The 22,702-nt window shown below is 39.6% G+C and overlaps 2 protein-coding genes across 5 annotated transcripts; one reads left to right on the top strand and one right to left on the bottom strand.

Moving 5' to 3' along the window:
- Positions 1-1,194: 1,194 nt before the first annotated feature.
- On the top strand, positions 1,195-20,888 carry METTL9 (methyltransferase 9, His-X-His N1(pi)-histidine). 2 transcript variants are annotated; one of them, XM_086473136.1, is made up of 5 exons: positions 1,195-1,368; positions 5,854-6,044; positions 8,323-8,532; positions 9,635-9,819; positions 20,375-20,888. In XM_086473136.1, exons 1-5 carry the CDS (start codon positions 1,195-1,197, stop codon positions 20,578-20,580), a joined length of 966 nt encoding a protein of 321 aa, XP_086329262.1. In that variant the 3' UTR covers positions 20,581-20,888. The 2 variants fall into 2 exon arrangements, with proteins under 2 accessions (XP_086329262.1, XP_086329263.1); XM_086473137.1 differs by having other exon boundaries at positions 20,378-20,888.
- On the bottom strand, positions 13,260-19,554 carry IGSF6 (immunoglobulin superfamily member 6). 3 transcript variants are annotated; one of them, XM_086473157.1, is made up of 6 exons: positions 19,473-19,554; positions 17,480-17,830; positions 16,468-16,580; positions 15,255-15,311; positions 14,539-14,622; positions 13,260-13,596 (listed from the first exon to the last, which is right to left on the bottom strand). In XM_086473157.1, the coding sequence occupies exons 1-6, from the start codon at positions 19,537-19,539 to the stop codon at positions 13,558-13,560; spliced, it is 711 nt and encodes a 236-aa protein (XP_086329283.1). In that variant the 5' UTR covers positions 19,540-19,554; the 3' UTR covers positions 13,260-13,557. The 3 variants fall into 3 exon arrangements, with proteins under 3 accessions (XP_086329283.1, XP_009951650.1, XP_086329282.1); XM_009953348.2 differs by having other exon boundaries at positions 16,468-16,574; positions 19,473-19,539; XM_086473156.1 differs by lacking the exon at positions 15,255-15,311 and having other exon boundaries at positions 19,473-19,539.
- Positions 20,889-22,702: the final 1,814 nt, after the last annotated feature.

Below are 22,702 nucleotides of genomic sequence, written 5' to 3' on the forward strand. Positions count from 1 at the left end.
GGATCTTCCAGGTAAAAGCCAGGATTCAGCGGTGGTCTGACTTCAAGTGTCATCCTTACCAGGAAATTAAGGGGCCAGGCTCCAGCCTTTCAAATCTGATCAAAAGGAAAGACACTGATTGCTTGTGGTTGTTAAGAAGCATTTTTCTGAGGTTAGAGCCGATAGCCCTGATGCCATACTTAGCTGGAATTTGATTAACGAGGTAGGCTTTGTCTAGATTTTCTTTCAGTTTCAATTGTATTCAGTATTCCTCACTTCCTACGCTATTACCACAAATAACCTATGTTTATTAGAGTGCATTTGAAGAGCAAACCCTGTAATGACTCAATTTATATTTAAATGCTCGTGGTTTGAGGTTTTTTAGGAATCTCACCACCTCTGCGCCTATTGACCTCAAATTTCTGTGCACAGGGAAAACCTGAAGATAACGGAAGCCAAGCACGGCCTTACGTGAAGCACCACTTCCATCCTTCAGCATTTACTGTTGTGGCAGCCCAGAGCTTCTCCAACTGACGAACCCCTATCAGAATCTTGAACTTAATTAAAGAAAGGCGCTAATTCCAGGGAGGTCCCCTGGACCGACACAACCTGAACGACGCACGCAGTGTGCGGGCGATGCCAGGGAGGATTATGGGCCGGGGCCGCGGCAACGGCAGCGGGCGCAGACCCGCGGCGGCCCCTTCCCTCAGCCCTCGGCGGCGCCCCGCCGCCGCGCCTCCCGCCCAGGGGGCTCCGCGCACGCGGCGCCCGGGTGACAGGGCGGCGCCAAGCACGTGCGCGTCTCAGGGAGCCGGCGCGAGCCCCGCTGAGAGGTGAGCTGGCTGGCCGCCCGGTGCCCGGAGCGGGGAGGAAGGAGGAGTACGGACGACCCGCCGCCGCCAGCCTGCCCCGCTCCCGTTTGAAAGCAGCGCCCCGCGGGGCGGCCCGTGCTGCGCCACGGCCCCGCCCGCCTTCTCATTGGCGAGAGAAAGGGAGGGAGCGGGTGCGCGCCAGGCCCCGGCGTGTCGCAGCGAAGGCGTCCGGCCGGCCCCCGCTGCCGCGGCTCCGCGCGTTCCGCCCTGAGCGTGTGTGCGGGCCCCGGAGGGGAGCCGAGCCGAGCCGAGCTGGGCGAGTTGCGTGCTGCCGGCGCCGCCGCTGCCATGGAGAGGGGAGGCGGCGGCAGCGGGAGGGGGTGACTCGGCGCCCCTTCCCCCGATGAGACTGTGGCTGGGCTGGCTGGGCTGCTACACCCTGTTCCTGTGGGTGCTGAGGAGGAGGATGTGGTCTGGCCCTGCCAGGTACCTGAGGAGCCCTTTATCCAGGTCCCTCTACGTGAATATGATGGGTAGCCACAGCCAGCCAGCCCCGGGCGCCAGGGAGAACCACCAGGTACAGCCCCAGAGGCAGCCGCCCTTCCCGCCCCTCCCCTCCCCCACCCCACCTTCCCTCCCCGTGCCCGGCGGGGCCGGGCTGCGCGGGGGGCTCCGGTCCGCCCCCCTTCCGCCGCCGCCGGGGAAGCTGGGGAGCTCCGCCGGGGGCAGCGGGCAGGGTGGGTCCTCGCCCGCCGGGGCGCCTTGAGGTACCGGCCGCCGCGGCGGGGTAGGGGGGGAGGAGGAGCGGGTGACCCAGGTGTGGGCTGAGGGGGGCACCGGGCCGGGCAGCGCCAGACAAAGAGAGAGAACAGCTCGGTCCTCCCGGTGAGAAAGTTGACGTGTGCCCTCCATGCGGAATACGTCCGTGAGCCTTCTGGGGAGGCAAGGTGAGGTACTGGGGCTGAAGAGCTGCAGGGGGAAGGTAGTCGGGGCTGGATGCCGGCGAAGCGTGCAGCGGGCTTGGGTGTTCGCCGCGGGAGGGTCGTCGGAGCGAGTCCGGCGGTAGCGGCGGGATGGGGAGCCAGCGCGGTGTCCCGAGACTCGTAGTGCGTCGGCTGGGTGTCAGAGCTGCTCCTGAGCGATGTAAACCTTCGTTTTGCGTTTTTCCTGGTGAGCTCTGCGAGTACACTTGAGTGAAGTTTGCAGGTGGTGTTGAATGGGGTGGGTTTGTAATCATAGAGCCGTTTTTAATTAATACTAGTGTATCTAGAGGAAAATCGAAAAAGTGAGCAACTGGGAAACTGTGAAGCTCATAGGGGCCTTGGAACAGTAGTAGCTGGCAAACTAGAAATGAGTTTGCAATGCGATATGACTGCAATAAAAGGTTAGTGCTATATTTGGGCAGTATAGGCACGTGGATGCCACTTTGTGGAGAAGTTAGGGACTATACCCTTGCAATGCAATGGTTATGCGATATGATTGCATTTGGAACATGTTCACATCAGCACTATATTTTACCAAAATCTGACAGGAGTTCAGAAGAGCTAATAAAAACTCTTAGTGCTGAAGGTAGATGCTGACTTATTGTAAGTAAAATACACAGAGCCGAGCTAATGAAGAAGACTAGCATAAATACTTGAGGACTGCTGTACAAAGGAAGAACATAATTATGCGCTGTAATTCTTCGAGCTGATCCATTACTGAAGTTTTTTTAGTACTCTGGGTGGGCACTGGCACCTAGACTCGTGCTACTGAGTCAATGTATTACTGGCGTTTAATAAATATGGTCTGCTTTTTGGATAATTCAGTACATAAGTACAAAGAGACACAGAGTTTAGAGTTACAGACAGGACTTCCTTCTGCTGAACAAAGAAAATCTGAAAATTTTTTGTGTTGTTAAAAAGCATGCTAGAAAGACAAGTCAACCAAGGAAATGCGTTATGGAGTTGATTATATAACTCACAGGTGGATGGTCTGCCGTGGATGCTCTCCATTTCTAATTTATTTGATCTAGATTTTAAACCTAAAGTATTGGTAATTTAGTAAGTGTAGTAAGATTCATGATCACTGAGTTTGTGGGTTTATGCATTAGTAAGGACTGTATGTCAAGGCCCCAGGTACTTTCACTCTCTGCAGTTTTACTGACTTCATTAGTTTTGGTAAGGTAGATAAAAGAGTATTTTCTTCCTTTCACCAGTATTAGGAAAGAGTTGTCAGTAATTACAATTTTTATTATAATAAAGTTCTTAACATATCATTTCAGATTTTTGTGCTCTAGTTTTTCTGCTGTTGTGCTGTAAGAGATTCATACACTGTATTGTACATGGAGGAAAACAAAAGCATTTTCTGTGCTGAGGAAGTAATTCCAGAATTAAACTGCTTTTCACCAGTTTTGTCATTTGAAATTTGGATAGGTTTTATCCAGTGTTGCTTTTTTTTTTTTCCTTTCTTCTAGTTTGCTATAATTTCTCTTATTCACTAGTGTTATATAGGTAGTTGTCTTATTGGCAAGATTAACCATGAAGAAGAAATTAGAGAAGGTCTGTTAACAACGCCTAACAAGGTTCTCTTCTCACAGTTGTTGCCATCATCATTCTGCCAATGGTTATGTCAATATATATCAATAATTTAGAAGTCTGAAAGGCAAGAATTGTAGGACTGTTGGTTTCCCTGATCAGATCCTGGAACTACAGATGACAGTTCAGTGCAGAACCAAGGTGTATGAGCTCAGGTACAGCATATATGTAGTCATGTTGCTTATGGAACAAAGCCTGGTTTTCCCAAAGCTTTGATAGTTGGACACATTTTCTTCTGAAATTTCTGAAGGAAAATGGCAACATCTTGAAAAAGGCAGATTATCTGAGCCACTCCAAACCTGTCCAGTGTAGCGAGGCAGAGCCTCATGAGTGAACCTGACACATATCCCAGCCTGCTCTTCAGCTCCTTGGGTTTGTTTGCTTCTGCCAGGCTCTTGAAATTGGCTTCTGAAGATGGATGGACAAAGTACATGGGCTGCTGCTTTAGTGGTTTTTCGACTCACTAAGGATTCATTTTGGGAATCACTGGGCTATGCTGACTAATTTAAGCAGCACTGCGCTGCAGTGAGGAAAGACCTAAACTGGTAAATCAGCAGTCTCAGGGATCCCTGTGCCAGGCTCCATCACGTGCTACAGACTTGCTCAAAATCTGGTTTTTAAAGGAGAGGGTCACTCGCTTGTGCTACCTACAACTGTGTTTGAAAGTATAGTTGAGAGCTTGATTCTGCCAGAAATATACCTGTTATGTGAGTGATTTTTAAAGTAAACCTAACAGGTGTACGTTCGCTCCTTGGCTGAAGGGTCTTGACATCCCTTGCTACTTTGGGTCAGTGTTTGATGGAGCCCCTGTTTATGAATCTGGCATAATGATCTTGGTGCAGCTGTCTACTCCTCTCTGCTGCTGGCACTATTATTGTGAAGCAGCAGGACACTGGAATAAGAATCCTGACCCATTATTATTTCTATTACAGTAGTGGCTGGAAGTCCCATTGTGCTGAACACTGTGTAAACATGCGTTAAGTGACTGTTCCTCTCCCAACAAGGTGCAGCAAATGTGAAGGGATCAGGATATGAGCATACATTTTGCACAGTGTGGCTGTAGACACGATCTTAAGTGTTACATCGTTGGGGGGGCTACCCCAGCTGACAGTTTGCTGTCCTTCTACATGCATTTGTACAAAATTATGCTAAAACTCTCCGTTTCTCTTTGAGATCTGCACAGTAAACAAGTGCGGCCAGATTAAGGAACGTTATTGCAAGATCTAAGGGGGAGATAAGAGAGTGTTAGCTGTAGGGAATAATCTTGGTACTGGAAACCAGACACCATGGTATTAGAGATTGCATGAGAAGGGCTGCATAAGTGTAGGAGAGTGGGGAAAAAAAAAAAAATCTTAATTAATTAGATTTTAAACTTTTTTTTTTTTAACTTCTGCATATTGAGTGGAGGGAGTTCTTAGCTTAGCATTGCAACCTAGCAATGAGCAACTTTTTGAATTCTATTATGAATGCTGACATTCCAGAATGCTGCAGTTTAGAGGCATTTGCTGGAGGTGCAGAAGGTGGCCATGAGGGCCCTAAAATTTCAGAATTTCTATAGGTTTGCCTTGTTTTATACAAGTTTTTTGCATTTAAAATAATGTAAAGCTGGTGTTAAAGGAGTTTAGATATGCCATAATCATGGATAGTAAAATATTAGCATGTTGTGTGGTTTTTTTATTTTTCCAGCTAGATTTGATATCAAAAAGCAGCATTCTTTTACTTCACAATTAATTGAACAATAGCTTGCATATCAGAGTTAGTTTAGTTTGTGTAGGAGTGGTTGTTACCAGGTAGCACAAGGCAAAAGGAATCATTGGCCCATTTTATCTTGGGCTTTAGATTTTACCTATATAAAAGTACAGAACTGTACTTTCAGCTGATACTGGTGACTTCCTAGATGTGGTAACCTGCTCTTTTGTTTAACAGAGATTCTGGAAAGCAGCTTCATAGACATAATTGTTTCAAAAGACTTGTGGATCTGCATGTTGGTACTGGTAGTGAAGAGAAATAGTCCAGCGGTGCTGTAAGACAGACAAGCTGTGGTCTAAAATATTGATTAGATTCTTTATCACCTTTGCTGGAAAAATATTGCAAATGCACTTGCTGATTTGTTTTCAGAGTATGCCTAGGGAAAAGTTGAGAATGAGGTGGAAGGTAGAAAACAATGTTATCCCACTTCATTTTACCAGCATGGTGCTGTTCCATGGAGGACCTGGGTTTGCTTTGTAGGGAGTTTACTTTGAAGTACAGGGTAATGATCAAGGCAAAAATTAAAGCATTATTTCTTAGCAAGTAGTTGGTCCTCACTTGACTACAATTCAAATCTAAGTTAAATTAAAACTGAAGCTTGTTGAAAAGTCTGTAGGAAAAACTAAATTTTTATATTTATGGAAATCGATAATAGCTTTCCATGTATTCAATTTGTTTTAGCTACTTCTGGTTTTATATTGGTAAACTTTTTAATGGTTCTTTATTTCTTTCTCTAGTGGTATGTCTGCAACACGGAACAGTTGTCTGAATCCCTTCAGCCTGTTTTTGTCCAGAGTTACCTTGACCAAGGAACACAGATCTTCTTAAACAACAGCATTGAGAAATCAGGCTGGCTGTTTATCCAGCTGTATCACTCTTTTGTGTCCTCAATTTTTAGCCTCTTTATGTCTAGAACATCTATCAACGGGTAAGTGAAAAGTCAGTCTTAGGTAAACTGAATACAGTTTGGATTTAGAGTTTTCAAGTGTTCAGCTCTAACCCTTGATCTATCAGGTTTCTTCAGCTTGTAGTTTTCCCTTTGCCAGTCTAACGGGTCTGAAATGCCCTTCTGTGCTTTTCATGCTCAACCCTCTTAATTGAAGAACACCATTTCCAGTATGGGGGGACAGAGGAGGTAATTGCAATTAGGAAGAGACACTTGGAGGACTCTAATTGTATTTTATAACCATTACTTATATTAACTTCCTTATGAAGTGTTCTCTTTGTGTTAGACAATGTATCCCTCTTCTGTCTTTCCCCTCCTCCTTGCCCTTTACTTACTGCCATATCTATATCAGTTGCTGTTGTGATTGTCCTTGTTGAAGCTGGCTGTATCCAATCAGTTCTGTATTGCATCTAAAACTCCTTCTGCTAGAGAGTGTTGCACGCCCACTGCAAACCTAGGCAGCTTTCTAAACAGTGTGGAAGTTGGCCGAGTGTTGTGTCGGGTAACACTCACATCGAACAGAATTCTGTCCTTTCTGTTATGCTGTGAAACTTAATTTCACCTCAGTTTGTGTGTAAGCTGTACTTGAACAGGTAACTTCTGATGTAGCATCTTTGGCTGATGAAACATCAGGAAGGTAGAAAAAGGGAAGTTTATAAAACAGTATTCTCCTGGTCTTACTACATCAGTCTTTTCTGTGGCTGCAGGGGAGTTTAGCTGCGTGTGGGTTTTTAGTATTTTTTCCAAAAAAGTCAGTGCCTTTTTTTTTTTTTTTTTTGCTCATGTCACCCCATTCAGACATGTGTTTAAAAGCTTCTTAGTTTTGACCTTCTGAAGAATGCATTTTGCTACATTTACCCAATTTCTCCACCATCCCCACCTCTGCAACTACTACATACTTCTCCACAGTCTGATATGAGGATAGTAGCTGTCTACTAAGGCTAGAAAAATAATCTTTTTCCTTATTTTCTAACCAGATGACTTTATGAGCTTCCCTGTGGTGTTCTTAGTTACTTGTAGTTTTATATAAAGGTTCCTTTGGTCTTCTTCCTTTCTCTTCCATTTTTTTTCAAAGGCTCTCCAATGCTTTGAATAACAGAGTGCTGTTAGGAATAATAGCTATGAGCCAATTATACAGTGTGGACTGACACAAGTGTGCTGCAAGGGAGCTCTACTTAAATTGGCCGTATTCTGTTTATTTTTTATGCATTTAATATCCTGCTTTAGTTTATTCTATACGACTTTGTATACTCTATCCTTTTTGGGTTTTTGTTTCTTCATTTTTTAGTGCAGTCAGTCTTTCCTAGGCCACCTCCTTTTCACATTTTTTTTTTAATCTTTGATTCCTTTATCTTTGTTTATCTTTTTTCTTTCCCCTTGAATGTAAAAGATTTCTGTTAATTGTCTTCAAGTTTAACCTGCTATCCAACACTAGTTTAAAAAATAGTATTTATCTACCTTCAGTCTATTACTGACCAGTTCCTTTTCATCTGTTTGTTCTCCTAACTCTTTCATCTTCTGAATTCTGCTGCGACAGCTGAAACCTGTCACTATGTATTCTTCAAACAGTTACAGGCGGGTATGTCATTGACTTGATCCATAAGGAATCCAACTGTCACCTCTACCCAATTCCTTAATGAGTTGCCTATTTTCTGTTCCACAGCTCTTCATGTTGAATGCAGGATCTGCAGATAGCAGCAAAAGCCATTGTAACATACAATTAAAAAAATATCTTTTGCCACTCCAGCAGTGTTACCTGACTCCTTTCTTTAAATCTGTTCCCTGGCTTTCCTTCCTCGTTCCACATCCTATTCCTCATTCATTGTGCATACTTCTGTATCTGCAGCCATTTTATTTCCTCTGCTATTTCATCTTTTCTTTTCAAGGTAGGTGGCAGAGATTCAAATCCCCAAATGTGACAAATAAGGTTCAGCCTTTATCTTTCCCTCTTTCTCTCCCCCTCCTTCTTTTTTTTTTTTTTTTTTTTTAATGTGATCATTTTCTTGAGGTGCACCCCATGAGCTCTTCCTTACCTAATAAAATTCCTCCTGAAGTCTTAACCACTGTAACTGCATGTGGCTGTGTGTTTGATCTCTGGTAAATGCAAGGCAAGTTGAACTGGATTTAAAATTTATCTGAGCAGTGACCTTGTCTACTGTTATGTATGACTGGTTGCTGCCAAAGCACATTCTAAATTACTTTGTTGTCCTTCCTGTTAAAGTTTGTACAAAATTAGTCATTTCTCATTTTTACATTTTAGGCTGCTGGGAAGGGGCTCAATGTTTGTGTTTTCCCCAGAACAATTTCAAAGACTGCTTAAAATAAATCCAGAATGGAAATCCCACAGACTTCTCGATTTAGGGGCTGGGGATGGAGAAGTCACTAAAGTCATGAGTCCTCACTTTGAAGAAATCTATGCCACTGAATTATCTGAAACTATGATATGGCAGCTCCAGAAGAAGAAATACAGGTATTGTACTGAATACTTCCTACATCCTTTATATTGGACATTGCAGCAAAGTAATATGTTTGTAATATTTAATGAATGTTCAGTATTTTCAGTCAATTCCTCTATTGTTTGTTCGTTATGGAAAAGGTTAACCTGTACAAAAGCAGGAAAACAAACACATTGGATGTTCCCTCTTACCAGCGCTGTTGTTATGTGGATGTTCCCTGTTATCAGTTAAAACAAAATAGGCAACAGCCATTTTGAAGTCTCTTTCTTCATAGCTTGTGTAAATTGCTTTAATCAAGGGAGTCAGGAAGATGAAATGCAGATGAACAGTCTAACTGAACAACCAGAATTGCAAGAGGAAGACACGGGCACTGCAGAGAAAGCAAACTGAATCCTGGTAATAGGGATACCTCAATAATCTGTGTCTATCTAATCCCACAGTGTAGGCGACTGTGTAAAGATTCTTTTATTCTTGCTATGCTTAGCTCCTGCTGTTAAGATTGAATAATATTTAGTAACAAAAACGCCAGCACTTTCAGAACTTTGCTCATGCACTCGTCACAGCTCTTGGAGGTTCTTGTGGGAAGCAGATCCAGTGTTGTTGAGTAATGGTTAGTATTTCAGGCACTGTATACCTAGACTTCAACCCAAAGAAATAAGGAACCATGGATTTCTTTTCTCTACCTGTCTTTGAATGGAAACGTAGTAGCTATTTTGCAATCTCGGTTTGCACACTGGTAAATGAGAGTGTATAGGATGCAGCAAGCCATTAATCTTATTTCAGCTTTGTGGTTCCAGGAGAAGTATCTTCAGTTTTATTCTAGGATAGCATACTTTTTTAATACCTGGGGCTTAGTTTTTTGTCTCCTGTATTGCCTGATGATTATAAGGCAATGTAAAGGTTCGTATGGCTGCCTATATAGCCATGCTCATTGTTGATTCAGTTTTCTTTTGCGAGAGACAGACATGATCCTTCTGGTCTTTTCTCATTGCTTAGGTGGCTGACCTTACCTGAACTACCAACACATCCATGGGGAATTTTTGTCTTCAGTGGTTCTCTCTGAACTCAGCTTATGTTTGTTTAACAGGCTGTATCTCTTTCTCTTTCCCTTTGTAGGGTGCTTGGTATAAATGAATGGCAAAACACAGGATTTCAGTATGATGTTATCAGCTGTTTGAATTTGCTGGATCGCTGTGATCAGCCGCTGACTGTATTAAAAGATATTAGAAGTGTACTGGAGCCAACTAGAGGCAGAGTCATTCTAGCATTAGTTCTGCCATTTCACCCATATGTGGAAAATGGTAAGTACAAAGATTAATAGCTATTTAGGCAGGTAAAGAAAACCTTTGTAGGTTGTAGTATCCCAAATTAAATGTTTAATAAATAATTGGCATGTTTGATTTTTACATATAACTTGTCTGGTGCATGTTCAGAAGCATGAAATCATAAGTAAATAGGCCACATGATGTAAGCTGTTTTCTTAATTTCCCAATGTACATTTTGGCACCAACAGAAAGTTCAGTTATTGAAGTCGCATATCCTGTTCTGCAGGTTGCCACATTTGAGCTGTGTTGGTGCAACATGGGAAAATTGATCTCTGATTAGGGTCCTCTGCTGCTGTCATATAGGTAACCCCAGTTGTCTCCAGCAACCAATGAGCAAACCCCTCAGAACTGTCTGTAATGCTGAATAGAGCAGTTCAGGTCAAACTGTTTCAAGTGTTCCAGATGAACCGCACCTAAAACCTTACAGGGAGATAATGTTCACTTTCCAACATGACCTCTCAAAGTAAAATATATACCCCTACTAATACAAAGTATCCACTGCTATTTATTTTGTATTAGTGACTGGAATGAAAAAGTAAAATTCAGTGCCAAAACTCCATTATTTCCCCTTGTTGCATTTTAGAAATACATGAGATTTTCAGATGCATCTGTTGTTCTGACTGAACTTCAAAAGAGACTAGAAAGTTTGGGGTTTTTTTGATGTGCTAATGATTGTGGATTCAGGTTGAGGCACTCTAAAGGTGGTTTGAATTCCAGAAGGCTGGTGTTCATCAGTCATCATTTGGACACTGGCTGTCCTTGAGTATTAAGACTTGTCTGTGGAAAGGCACGTATGCCCAGAAAATACAGACCTAATAACCTTAACATTCTGGCAATTGCTGCATCAAACTGGATCTGTTTTCCATTTTTTATATGTCAGTGGTATTTTGGCAGGAGGAGGGCAGGGGGGGAAGTTTTAAGTATAAAAAATAATGCTGTCAGATGAAGAATTGCTTAAAATACAGTATTTGAGCATCTAATTTCATAACTATTCTGAAAAGTAGTATGTCTTGAATGAGATGGGGTGGTTGACTTATGCATCTGTACAGTATTTCAAGCGCATTTGGTTACAACTTACTGTTCCAATAATGTGGAACAATATGGCTTCCTCTTTTAAAAATTCTTTAAAATTCCAAATAACAGCAGTGTCTCTCTAGTCCTTCATTGGCATATTAGAAGCAGAAATTGAGAAATTATTTGGGTGGCTTTTTTGTTTGTGTGCCTGCAAAACTGTGCTATTGGGTTTTGCAATCTCTATTGCACCCAGCATCTACTTTTCTGCATGTTGTTGGGTAACCACGTGACAGATCACATGCAACTTCCTGGCTTAACAGGAGGTAGATAATTTAAGGAAGAAACTACTCTTAAGTCTGCTCATATCCTTCATCATTAATCTCCTGCAGTATATTGGCAGGAGAAGAGAGTGTTACATTTATAAATCCCAAGGGACTGGAAACCTGTTCTGATTGTTGAACTCTCATTCCTACTTGTTGAAAGTTGAAATATGTTGTAAGATATCTTGTAAACCAAAGTCATACTTCTGTTTGTGGTGGTGACTTGTAGCAGATTAGTTACTTTGCTTGAGGCAGTTTTGATTCATTAATGTGTTCTGAAACTTAAAAACATATTCAGTTTGTCTGTTTATCACTATCACGGATATGGGCCCATATAAACTTCTTTAGACAATGCAAGCTGGCACACACAAAAGTTACTGTTATTCCACTGAAGCTTTCCCACTTAGGTTCTATTTAACTGTAGTCTAAAGAAATAGACAATGAACTGCCAAGCTGTCTTCATGATATACAAGTGATTTTAGAATGTGTGTATTTTCATTCACCTGTTCTACAAGACAGTTCATTTTAAAAAGCGTTAGATATGTACATATGCTTTATATTTAACAAAAAAAATATACTTGGAACATTCAAAGAGGAGAATATTTCATGGCTCAAGTAACTTCTTGTAGCAGCTGATTAAAAACAGTTTGGACCCACCTAGAAAAAATTTTGAATTTTAGAGGGGGGAACAAATGGAGAAGAAATGAGTCAGGTAAGGTGTTTGATCAGTGTGTAGATCAGTTCCTAGAAATGGAGAAATTTTTTTAATCAAAGTGAGATTTTTGTGTTATTACACATAATGCAATGGGAAGGTGTGTGTGGAAACTGTCTCTGTGAATAACATAAAACTTGCTTTAAGAGAACAAAGCAAGGTGGAGGAGGAGGCAAAATATATTTCTGTTCCTACTGTTTGTGGAATTACAGTGACACCTAGAGTCCAAAGTAGCTTAATCATAAATTCTTTCTGGACCTTTTCAGAGTTTTATTTTCAACATACGGAACAAGAAGTAATGCCCTTATTGTACGTGTCTAAATTTGGCAAGTAAGCCGGATGAATCATAAGGTATTAGACTAGTCACATAAGAGCATGTATTATTATAACTTTAAATTTTCAATAGGTATCCCATAGGGTCATATAAAAATGCTTTGTATTTCCTAATATAGACATCATGTTTATATAGAGGCATTATTAGATAATATATAACTAGATCAGTTTAAGTTTCTCTAAAATAAAAATGTGAGACTCTATACTTCAGAAGTAGTAAGCACTAGCAGTCTAGCATTGTGAAATTTTCTCGTTGAACACATTAGTGTCTGTGTGATTGATTGACAGGGATAAGAAGACAAGGGTGGGTTTGCCATCTTCCTGAAATGCTGTGTACTAAATTGAGCTGGCAATGCAGTACTGTGCTGGATGGACTCTTCCTTTCTGTCAGTTGTCAGTTCTCATCTCACTGAAGTGAGAAATACCCCTTGATTTGTTAAACAAAGCCTTGCTTTATTTAAATGATGATAAAAGATGCAGCTGTCCTTTAGTAAGGAGAAAGCCTGATACTAACAGATCTCTTGTAAAAGCGCTGCTTTTGTAGATTGGCTAGGTAGCAACTGCTAAAAAAAAAAAAGGTACTTGTAAAAAAAAAAAAAGTTTACTACCTTGACTAGGTAGTGTACTTCTGTGTTCATGCTTGTACCCATGTTGAACAGGCATGTAAAGGCAGAACTTGGTGCTCCAGGTAGTCCTGACGTTGGATGGTAGGACTGGAAGATGGGCGTTGTCTGTCTAAGAAGTTAATTCTAATATTGCAGGAGCAATGTTCTCACTATGACCACTACTTTCCTTTCCTAAACAGGCTGAGAAGAAGCTCCCATCCCAAATGAGCTTTGCCATGATAGTACATGTATTTATAGTGTCTGTTTTTTCTGTTTGTCTCTATATCAAGAACTGTCATGTTAACATGACTAAAACCAGAATTTCACCTATGAAACAAGTTTATTTTCTGTCAATTATCACACATCTTTCACAAATGCTTGATATAAAAGGAACACATGTAAATTTATGTAAAATGAAAAAAAGACACAGAATTAAATTAAACTGAAAAAGGAAACTTTTATGAAACATTAATGGTTATCTTATGAAAGGTCAAGTCTTTTCCCATGGTTCTTATTCTTGCAGAATGGAAAATTGAAGTAATATATAACACAGATGTAATGTACAATGCACTTGGGTTTGGTGATCTGTTTAGAAAACTCTTGAAGAACACTGCGCTGCAAGGTTTTCTCCTCTCTTTTCAAAGCAAAGGAAGTCTGTGAAGAAGCTTAACTTCATCTGCCCCATTGCTTGCATGGGAAGTATTAGACAAATCTGAACTACTGCACATGCTCATCTGTTCTGATAAACAGTGTCATCTTCCAGATCATCCTAGGGGAGAAATGTAGAAGTATTTCGTTACTGATGTGAACTTTTTTTTTAATAAAGGCAGAATTTCCTTTTTGAGGCAAACTCCATCCCTTTAGTGTTTCAGTAAAGTCCTTTCTCCCCACTTATCCTGCTGCTTTTGTCCATGTGGCGTCTACAGGATTCAAAACATACTTCTTTTCCTCTTGGCTTTTCCTAATCTCCAGGGAGCAGAGAGGCAGAAAAACATACCCCTTATTTTCACTGTGTTTATGTCTGATGCTCAAACCAAGGACCAGGTCATGTCAGCAGGGACGTGAGGTCTTTAAAGGGGTAATTACAGAGGGAAACAATTGGGGGCTGTAAGGAAATAAATGAAGTAAAAATGCATAGAGGAGAAGTGTTTGACTTTGTTCTATGTTTCTTTTGGTTTCTCCTTGCATCTCTGAAGTGGTGCAGTCCATGCTCAGAATAGGAAAGAATTTGTACTGTTTCTTAATAGAAACAACATTTTTGAAGCAGGATTTTGAAGCCATTTTCTTTGCTTGCCTTCTGAAGTTTGGGCTTTTTTTGTAACTTATACAGCATATGCAAAATGATTGTCATATGGTCATACAAGACTTAGTGTCATAAATTGGAATGATGGAATAAGTTTTGTGGCTTTACCCAGTGATGCTGAATTTTTGGTGTTGAATGATTTGAACTTACAGAGTTTAGGCTATGTAAGTTGAAGGAGGGTTAAAAGTATCTTTAAGAATGTGGTAGAGCTTTTATGACAGTTTTGTTATGTTTCTGTCATGTAGCTACCCTGGGCTCTAAGGGAGCAAGAGGAACTACAATAGAAATATTTTTTAAAAATGAACTCTTCATAGTTCTATGCATCTTACCAAACAGTCTAGAACCACTTGTTGAGAGCTTTTCTTGGCAAAATACAATAAAATTCAATATTGGCTGATGGATACTTACAGGCTGTCGGCCATGTTCAGCGAACCTCTGCTTTTGAAGTTCTTGGGCAATTGCTTGAAAAATTTTTCGTCCACTACTGATTTTCTGCAAATTATTTAAAATATTTTAGGTCAGTGCTGCACTTGAAGTTTGGGGAAACATCTTTTTCTACCTTTGATAATTCTGATCTTTTCCCTGTGTATGTCTTTGGGAATGTTACTTACAAGACTTTAAGAACATATGTTGTGGCAAGCAGCAGGGTTTTAAATTGATATTACATCTGTTAACATGTATACGTTCTTTAATGGATATTTAAATGCAGGGGTTTGGATTTTTATTCAAGGATACATGGTGATAGAAGTTCTTAATAGACTTATTTCAAATACATTAGGGCTTACCTGAGTGCACTGTTTAAACAAACAAAAAATTTATAGCAAAACCTGTTATTTTTGGGAGAAGTTAAAAAAAAATTTACTTAAAACCTGAAGGAAGCTGTGTATTAGAGATGGCCTTTACATAGATTGACTTTATCCTGTATCCAATTCATTAAAAATAAATTAGCTAATTAGTTAAAATTAGCTAAATGTAAAATCATTAACTAGTTTTGTACAAATCTAAAGTGAAGCCTTAACAGTTCTGAATGTCACTTTAACTGAACCATCAATTAATACAAAATCGATGCCCAATAAAAAAGAAAGAAAGCTCTGAATCTCAATGCAAACAAAGTGATAACATACACAGTTCTCTTTTCTTTGATCTTCATTCCCACTTTTCTGTAGCAGCTTTGGTTTTAACTGGAGGAAGGGATATTAAAATAAAAAAAAGCAATGATTAAAACATGAGATGCGAAGCCAACTGCTAAGGTAGCAGAGCAGTTAAAAGCATTGCCCTTTTGCAGCGTCCAACACTTTGTAGATAGAAGTCTTTCATTAGATCAGCTTATACCATTGGAAAAATCAGAGGCATTTTCAAGCATGTAAGGCCTTTTTCAGCTTCTGGTAGTAGATGTTGTAAGTATTTTTGCTTTGAGTGCAGCAGGACCTGCCTGAAGCACTATCCAATAGTCCAAAATAAACCAGTGGTATCACAGATACATTTTTCCCATGAAGAAAGCTTGATTAATTTTTCCCACTATACTACTTCGCCTTGTTTAAAGAAAAACAAAAATCAAAGAGACTGTGCTGTCTCTTAGCCGAGCCAGTGATTGCTACAGCAAAGAACCTTTTTAACATATCATACCACTTCGGACTGTGAAGTCCTCATTCTCATGTCAAAGTCTTATTATCATGTAAAGATACCACTTGCAGCTTTGCGTGTTTGTTTTTAACTAAACACAAATTTTGTTCTAGGTTACCAAAAAAAAAAAATCCAGTAGTTACATAATTTTTAACCAGGTACATTCTACTGTGTTTGTTTCCTGTAAGTGTAAAGCTTCTTCCAAGTCTCTGATACTTTTAAATTTTACTGAGGTCTCTCTTCTGTATGATGTATGAATAGGATTTTGTTATGCAAGTGAAGTCAGTCTGCAGTGACTTTACTGCAGCTCACAAAGACTTTGACATTAAATTTAAATTATTTTACTTTTACTGGAAAGTAATCCAGAGAGTTGATAAATTATGATGGTAACTTCTAGTTTTGCTTTTTGGGTGTGCCTTGATAGATAATCTCCAACTTGCTGATTATTACTCTTAGGATAACTTTAACTTTACAATACCTTTTCTTTTAGATGCTTTGCTAAAAAAGAAAATGCGGTCGCTATTGAGAGTACAGATATGTGCCGCACAGAGTTTGCAGATGTGTGCAGCATATGAACTTCAACCAACCACCTCTTTAAAACTTAATCGTAAAAGTCAAGGAGTCTAGGAATGTCTTTTTATTCTCCTTATGGAGATGTTAACATTGCTTAGATTTACAAAATGAACAAAATTAGAAAAAACACTTTAAGCCTACCTTGGAGACTACAAAGAATGTGAATACAGTAGTACTGTATAGAAACAGTAAGGATGAGGCGATGATCATGAAGGTGAAGACGAGTTTTCCATTGCTGTGCTGCTTCTCTGCTCCTTTAGTAAAAATGAGTGTTAGAATAAAGGACAATTCTTCTGATTCACATAATTTTCTTAAAATTCTGCATTTCAGCCCCCTTCCTTTGAGGAACTAAAAGAACCTTATACCCATCAATATTTTCTGGTTCATTTCAGTCTAAATTCCTTAGTGAGATCACTTTTCTTTTGTTTCCCTGACTGTTTGCAAGGACAATGAGACTTGTTATTTTTGATTATGAACTCTTCCTTTAGAGGCAGGCAGAGAATAGAATCCAGTTTTCTGCTCTTTTAAAGGAATATCTTAATAAAGCTTAGAGACTTTTGTTCAGAAATGCATTTAGATAGAGGAAGGAAGGAAGGAATATAGGGAAAGTCATAATCCAGCTAGGTTGTTGGGTTTTTTCTATTTTAGGCATGTAAAACTGAAATGTAGTTAATGAAGTCCCATCACGTTCTTAACTAGAAAGCAAATGATACAAAGGTTCGGAACTAAAACTTTTTCCTCAGGTTAGCACAGTGAATCCCCAGTTCTGCAACCCTGTACTCTGTTGCACGTATTTCCACTAAATGTCAGTTTCTCTACTTCTCATTTTTCTCTTGATACTTCCTTTCTGATAGCCATTAAAGTCTTTATGTAAGAGGATGTAGAGTATGGTTAGATAACACGAGTACAAAACTTCTTTCTTTTGAAGAATTTGAGAGTCATTTGCATCATATGACAGAACAGTCTAATTAGCAATGCTTATTTGTAGAATCCCATGGGTTTACTATTAATATTTTAGTATAGTTATACTGCTCCTAATGGTTTTGTTGGTATTTCCATCTTAAATGCCATTCTTGAAAGTGTAAATAGAGTATTTAGGAAAGATAATTTCTTTCTTTTAAGCTGCTTCATTAAGAAGAAATTATCAACTGACCTGTTTTCGTTAGTACTGTTCCATCTCCTGTTTGTTTAGAACGGGGTGAACTTGAGTCTGAAAATGCTATTCCGCAGATATAAACAGCATTGTCATCTACAGTCAGATCATTGATCTGAAGTGAAATGTTATTTTCTGATAACTTAACTATGTACTTCTGATGATCTGTGCATCCAGGAGTACACAAATCCTCATGTTTATCCGTTAAAAAGCGAAACCATAGAACTTGAGGCGGGGACGAGGGGCATCCAGAGGCAGAGAAAGCACATGTTAGGACAACAGTGTGCGTAGAGTAGTCAGCTTCCTGAAATCCGGGTTGTGTTACAGTGACTTGGCAGGTATCTGCAGCACCTGTTGAAAGTAAAATATCGGTAATGTGAGGGACAGTTGAAAAGTAGAGCACAATCTAAGAATAAAATAAGCTACTTCCTGGTTCATTCGAAAGGTGGGAGGAAAGGAGGAAAACCAACTGTGTTTCAAACTGGAAATTTTTAAGGTTATTTCCAGCAAACTTTGTTTAGATAATACCTACAGCTTGCCCTTGTGTTCATTTAAGTTTTACCTATGTGGTAATGTGCTTGGGTTTCTGTTTTTCTGAAAAACTATAGAGAAGATACAGTCACATTATTTTAGATATATGACTCCTTTGGCCCTGGAGAAGACCAAAAGAATGCTTTGTGTAGTACCATGCTTCAGATTTAGTCCTGAGTGTTTTGGGGATTTTGAGGGGGTAATGGGCAGTGTGTGGGTGGGTGTCATGTGACACAACTCTAGATGCTCAGTGGAGTAGTTCTGCAAGGCTTTCTCTTTCCTCCACTTGATTTGAGCCAAGTGAGACAGCCTGATGGCAGGCAGTGGAAATGTCATAAATTGAGACATTTATAATTTAGCAATTTCATAACATTGATTAGAATTCATAATAGTTCCTAGACATTCTTCCACTTCATCACATATATTGACTCTGGGTTTCTAAGGGTAATAATATTGCTTGTTAGTTCTGACATTTAAAAATGTGTGCAGAGAAAACAGGAAGGTTAATCAGAGAAAAGAATTCTAATTAAGGAACCGAAATGTAAGGTTTAATGTGACTGGTCTGGGAGATTTTGTTAAGTCCTTATTGCAATTCATAATTTAATACTGTTTTAGTATATTTAATTCTATTCAAATAAATTGCTTAGTTATTTAAACAATGGAATTGAGATTATTGCAGTGAAAATGAAGGTAGTAGCTTAACAGCATTCTTTTCTACTTCCTAGAAAAGAACAAATTAGAAGAAAAATAAACTGAAGTCTCTTAATCTACTGCTGATACGTAATTTATAAGCCTGTCTATAGTGGACAATCAGCACTGTCCCTTCATCATTTTTCTCACTGAGTGTTTTACGGCTCAAATCCAAGCAGATTCAATGTTTGTGACTTCCACAGAAATAAAAGAAAACTCTGCTTCTGTGTCAGATCAACATCAAAGCCATTCCATAGCAGCTACAGCAATCTGAAGATTGTAGTAACATAAGGTGTCGGTGTATTTGCACCCTGTGTGGGAAAAGGCAGTAGCTTGTGCTTCTGCAGTTGATCCCCTTCTCTTTTCCACGTTGCTCTAGGGCTCTAGGTGGCCTTTCTGAGCAGAACTCTATGGCTTCAGTTCATGTAGATACTGTCTGTTGACCTTCCCAAACCCTCCTCCCAAACCAGCACAGCTGCACTGAAACCATGCTGCTGCTGCTGGAGCATTCTTTGCAGGGAAGTGCAGTACGATTTGACCCAGAAATCGTAGATTACAGGAGCATTTGAGGCTTTTAGAAGAAAAAGCATTTGCTAATAGCTGTTTAATTTGGAAGTTGTATGAAGACAGCAGAAATTAGCTTGATTTCTCAGCAAAACTTCTTACTGCTCTTACTTTGTAGCTATGTTGCAAATCATAACCACAACATTTTCTATCTTGTTTAACTGCTATGACATGGGAAAATGTAAGAAGCTTAAAAAAAAAGTCTTACCAGCACTGTACAGAATCCAGTCAAATGCCAGCATTAACATGTTTTTTAATTTGTTGAAAGATGCCATTTCTTGTATGTCTCTGTAAATGATTCTGCTCAAAGGAAGAGGAACTTAGGAAATCTTTGGAGTTGCAGAACGCTCTGAATCACAAGATTTAGAAGTTCCTGTTTAGAAGAGTGTTTACTGTTGGTGTTTAGCAAACTAGTTAAAGGTACAGACCAAACCAGAAAACATTTGTTAGTTGTGGATGACTTCACTTGGAAAAGGAGTGAAGAGTTTTAAATTTTGAACTTCTGAGAGTTGTACCTATAATCCTTCAGATTATTTCATTGGCTATCACAAATGACAGCATGTTTTCCAGCATGCTAAAAGTGTTCAGCTTCTTAATTTTGTATGGACCCGAAGCAGTCGTTACAGTGTCAGCTAGTAGGTGGCCACTGGGGGAACAAAGAGTCTGTAGCCATCCGTTATAATATGGTGGTCTACTGATCGAAGCTTCACGGTGTATCATAATTTTCAACTTGCTGGCTCTATTTACTGCAATTACCTGAAGCCGCCTTTGGCCAGGCAGCAGGCATAAAGAAAGAATTTTTTAATTCTGTAAAAGATCTTTATTAAATAGTCTGTCTGCCCATGAGCACCAGCCTCACTAGTGGAAGTTAACTTTTCAGCCAGTCTTGGAACTGCTAGTTAAAAATATAACAAAAGATAACCTTAAGAAGGAGCTGCTTCTGAACAAGAGGCAAAAACTTGAACTGATCTCACAACAGCTCCACAAACAGCTTGTCAACCTCCGGTTGGGAGCGGAACAGAATATAATCTGTGTAACATGCTTTCTGTAAGAAAATACAACACACAATAAAGTTTTTATCATTTAAACAAAACTGTTTTGTTTTCTCAGTAGGTGGCAAGTGGGAAAAGCCCTCAGAAGTTTTGGAAATCAAAGGGCACACTTGGGAAGAACAGGTGAATAGCCTGCCAGAAGTTTTCAGTAGAGCTGGTTTTGCCATAGAGGCTTTCACCAGACTGCCATACCTATGTGAAGGTGATATGTATAATGACTACTATGTACTAGATGATGCTGTCTTCGTCCTCAAGCCAGTGTAAGCGTGTATGAAGTAAATCTCCAGAATCTAACCCAAGAAGCAGCCTCTGAAAGAGGGGTTTGATTTATGGTACTTAAAGGGAGGGAATTCGGGGATTGCCATGCTAAATAAATACCATGTAAGAAATTTAAAGGCCAAAATACTAATGTATTTCTTTGTCGTGTGATTAGGAAAAAAGGCGTTTTTTTTAAAACAGACTCTTCAGTTGAGAATTTCTTTTTTACCAGCTCTTAAACCAACAATGCATTCTGCAACCCAGCAGTAATGGGGGATATTTTTTTTTATATTTACCAACAGGGATCAGATCCAAACAAAAGCAATAGTCCTAATTATGAAACTGATACAATGTGAACTGTTGTTAAAGAAATCAAGTGAAATCTGGCAATAAAGTTATCCATTCAGTTCAAGCCTTGTTGAATATAAACTGTTGAAATGGATATTCTTCCATGCTAAGTTACTTTCTCTCTTGCTGTCATTCTTCACATGTTTTTAATCATGCTAATAAACTTTTTTTGAGATGACTTTTTGCATTAACTTTTGTGTTCATTTTTGTAACCATAGCCACGCTTGTCTGCAGCAACTGCTCTTTGTGTTGAGATCAAGCTCTCAGTAGCAGCACAACCTTGCATTTATTTAAACAGCATTTAAGTATTGTTTAAAGGGATAACAGTCCACAAAAAATGTGTCACTTTTGGTTGGGTTTCCTTCATGTTCTTCTCAAAGCCTCATAAATCCTCATTGCTTTTGCATATGCCATTTCCAGCTAAAGGGGTTATAGTAGAACTTACCAAAACTGGTTTAATAACGAACTTTATAAGCAAATTGTTCCCAAAAGTTTTCAGCTTAAAAAATTTGGAGGCAGTTTCTCGCAAATTTCAGTGTCAAACTGCCTCTGAGGATCAGGCTATAGAGACCTGGGTTTGAAGATTTTGCTAGCTTGGGACGTTTTCTTTTCTTCAGGAACACTAAATAAATGCTATTTATTTTAACATGTCTTTTTTTTTAAAAACTTTGTTTAAAATGGATAATTTCTGGCAGTTGGGATGTAACCTTCCTTTAAAACAACAAGCGGCATCATAAGTAGTGCAGAACTGGCAGGCCTATGTCTTACGTTGCTTGGGATGTAAGTGTTGTGAGAGAGCAGAGAAACCTCAGCTTGTGTACCAGCTGGTAAGTAAAGTAAGCACTGACTTACCTTTTGCTTTTGAAGTCTGAAGAAATGTCTTGGTTTTGGGGTGGTTTGTTGGTTTTTTTTTTAACGATTGGTGATCTTATGCCAGGTAGGATGTTTCAGCATGTCTTTTTAGGTTTACCTTGCACTTCCTTGCGTGATGGTTAGTAATTTCTCTTGCTAATTTAATCTCAGACATCTTTGAAATAGAAAGTATTCTGTAGTACGGAGTGAGAGGTTTGACTGGTGGGGTTTTTTCAACAGTAATTCATGTTCAGTACTATTCTTGTTTCAGCATGTGCTGTTGAATTTTGGCACAGAGTACAATCAGATTTGCCTGTTGGAAAAATGAGCTGTGTATGCTCTGGAGGGAATTCATTCAATTTTGGTTTGTTACTTTCATTTGTACTCATCTAGTAGTGGGGAAAATATGTTTCTTAATGCATAATGAATTTAGCTTCATGTAGCAAATCTGTATTAAGACAAATGTCTTCACAGGTACTTAAGTGTTTTAATCCCACAGGTTAAAAATCACACACGAGACTGCATTTCGTGTCTCTTATCTTTTAGTGCTGTCACTTAGGACTTTGGTTTGTAATAGCTTTGAGAGGTTTTGGGACAGAAGGTGCAGTGTAAATAATAGTGGCTTTTTTTCTTGTGATTTCCTATTGTTTCCTGTATTTAAACAAGTATTCTTACACTTGAGATGGGGAATTAAAAACATGTATTAAAACGTGAGCAATAACAGGGAAAAGCTATGAACAGAGTAAGATTAAGCTCTAAGGGACCATGTTCAACAGTCAAAAACTTGCTTAGTCCTGTTGAATGTATAGAGTAGCCCCGAGGGACTGTACCTGCACCCCTACTTCTAAAATAGTTACTTGTGAAGGAGGGGGCGCAGCATGGCTCACTGTGTCAGGGGAGGGACGACTTTCTCTTTCCAGACCTTGAG

The sequence above is a fragment of the Leptosomus discolor genome, chromosome 14, assembly GCF_034619465.1.
Source record: "Leptosomus discolor isolate bLepDis1 chromosome 14, bLepDis1.hap2, whole genome shotgun sequence".
Classification (NCBI taxonomy): Eukaryota; Metazoa; Chordata; class Aves; order Leptosomiformes; family Leptosomidae; genus Leptosomus; species Leptosomus discolor.

Coding starts and splice junctions, on each gene's coding strand:
- METTL9 (XM_086473136.1), top strand. CDS start 1,195: ATGAGACTGTGGCTGGGCTGGCTGGGCTGCTACACCCTGTTCCTGTGG. Junction 1,369..5,853: donor GCGCCAGGGAGAACCACCAG/GTACAGCCCCAG, acceptor TTCTTTCTCTAG/TGGTATGTCTGCAACACGGA. Junction 6,045..8,322: donor TCTAGAACATCTATCAACGG/GTAAGTGAAAAG, acceptor TTTACATTTTAG/GCTGCTGGGAAGGGGCTCAA.
- IGSF6 (XM_086473157.1), bottom strand. CDS start 19,539: ATGGCATCTTTCAACAAATTAAAAAACATGTTAATGCTGGCATTTGAC. Junction 17,831..19,472: donor CTGGATTCTGTACAGTGCTG/GTAAGACTTTTT, acceptor TACTTTCAACAG/GTGCTGCAGATACCTGCCAA. Junction 16,581..17,479: donor AACAGTACTAACGAAAACAG/GTCAGTTGATAA, acceptor TTTTTACTAAAG/GAGCAGAGAAGCAGCACAGC.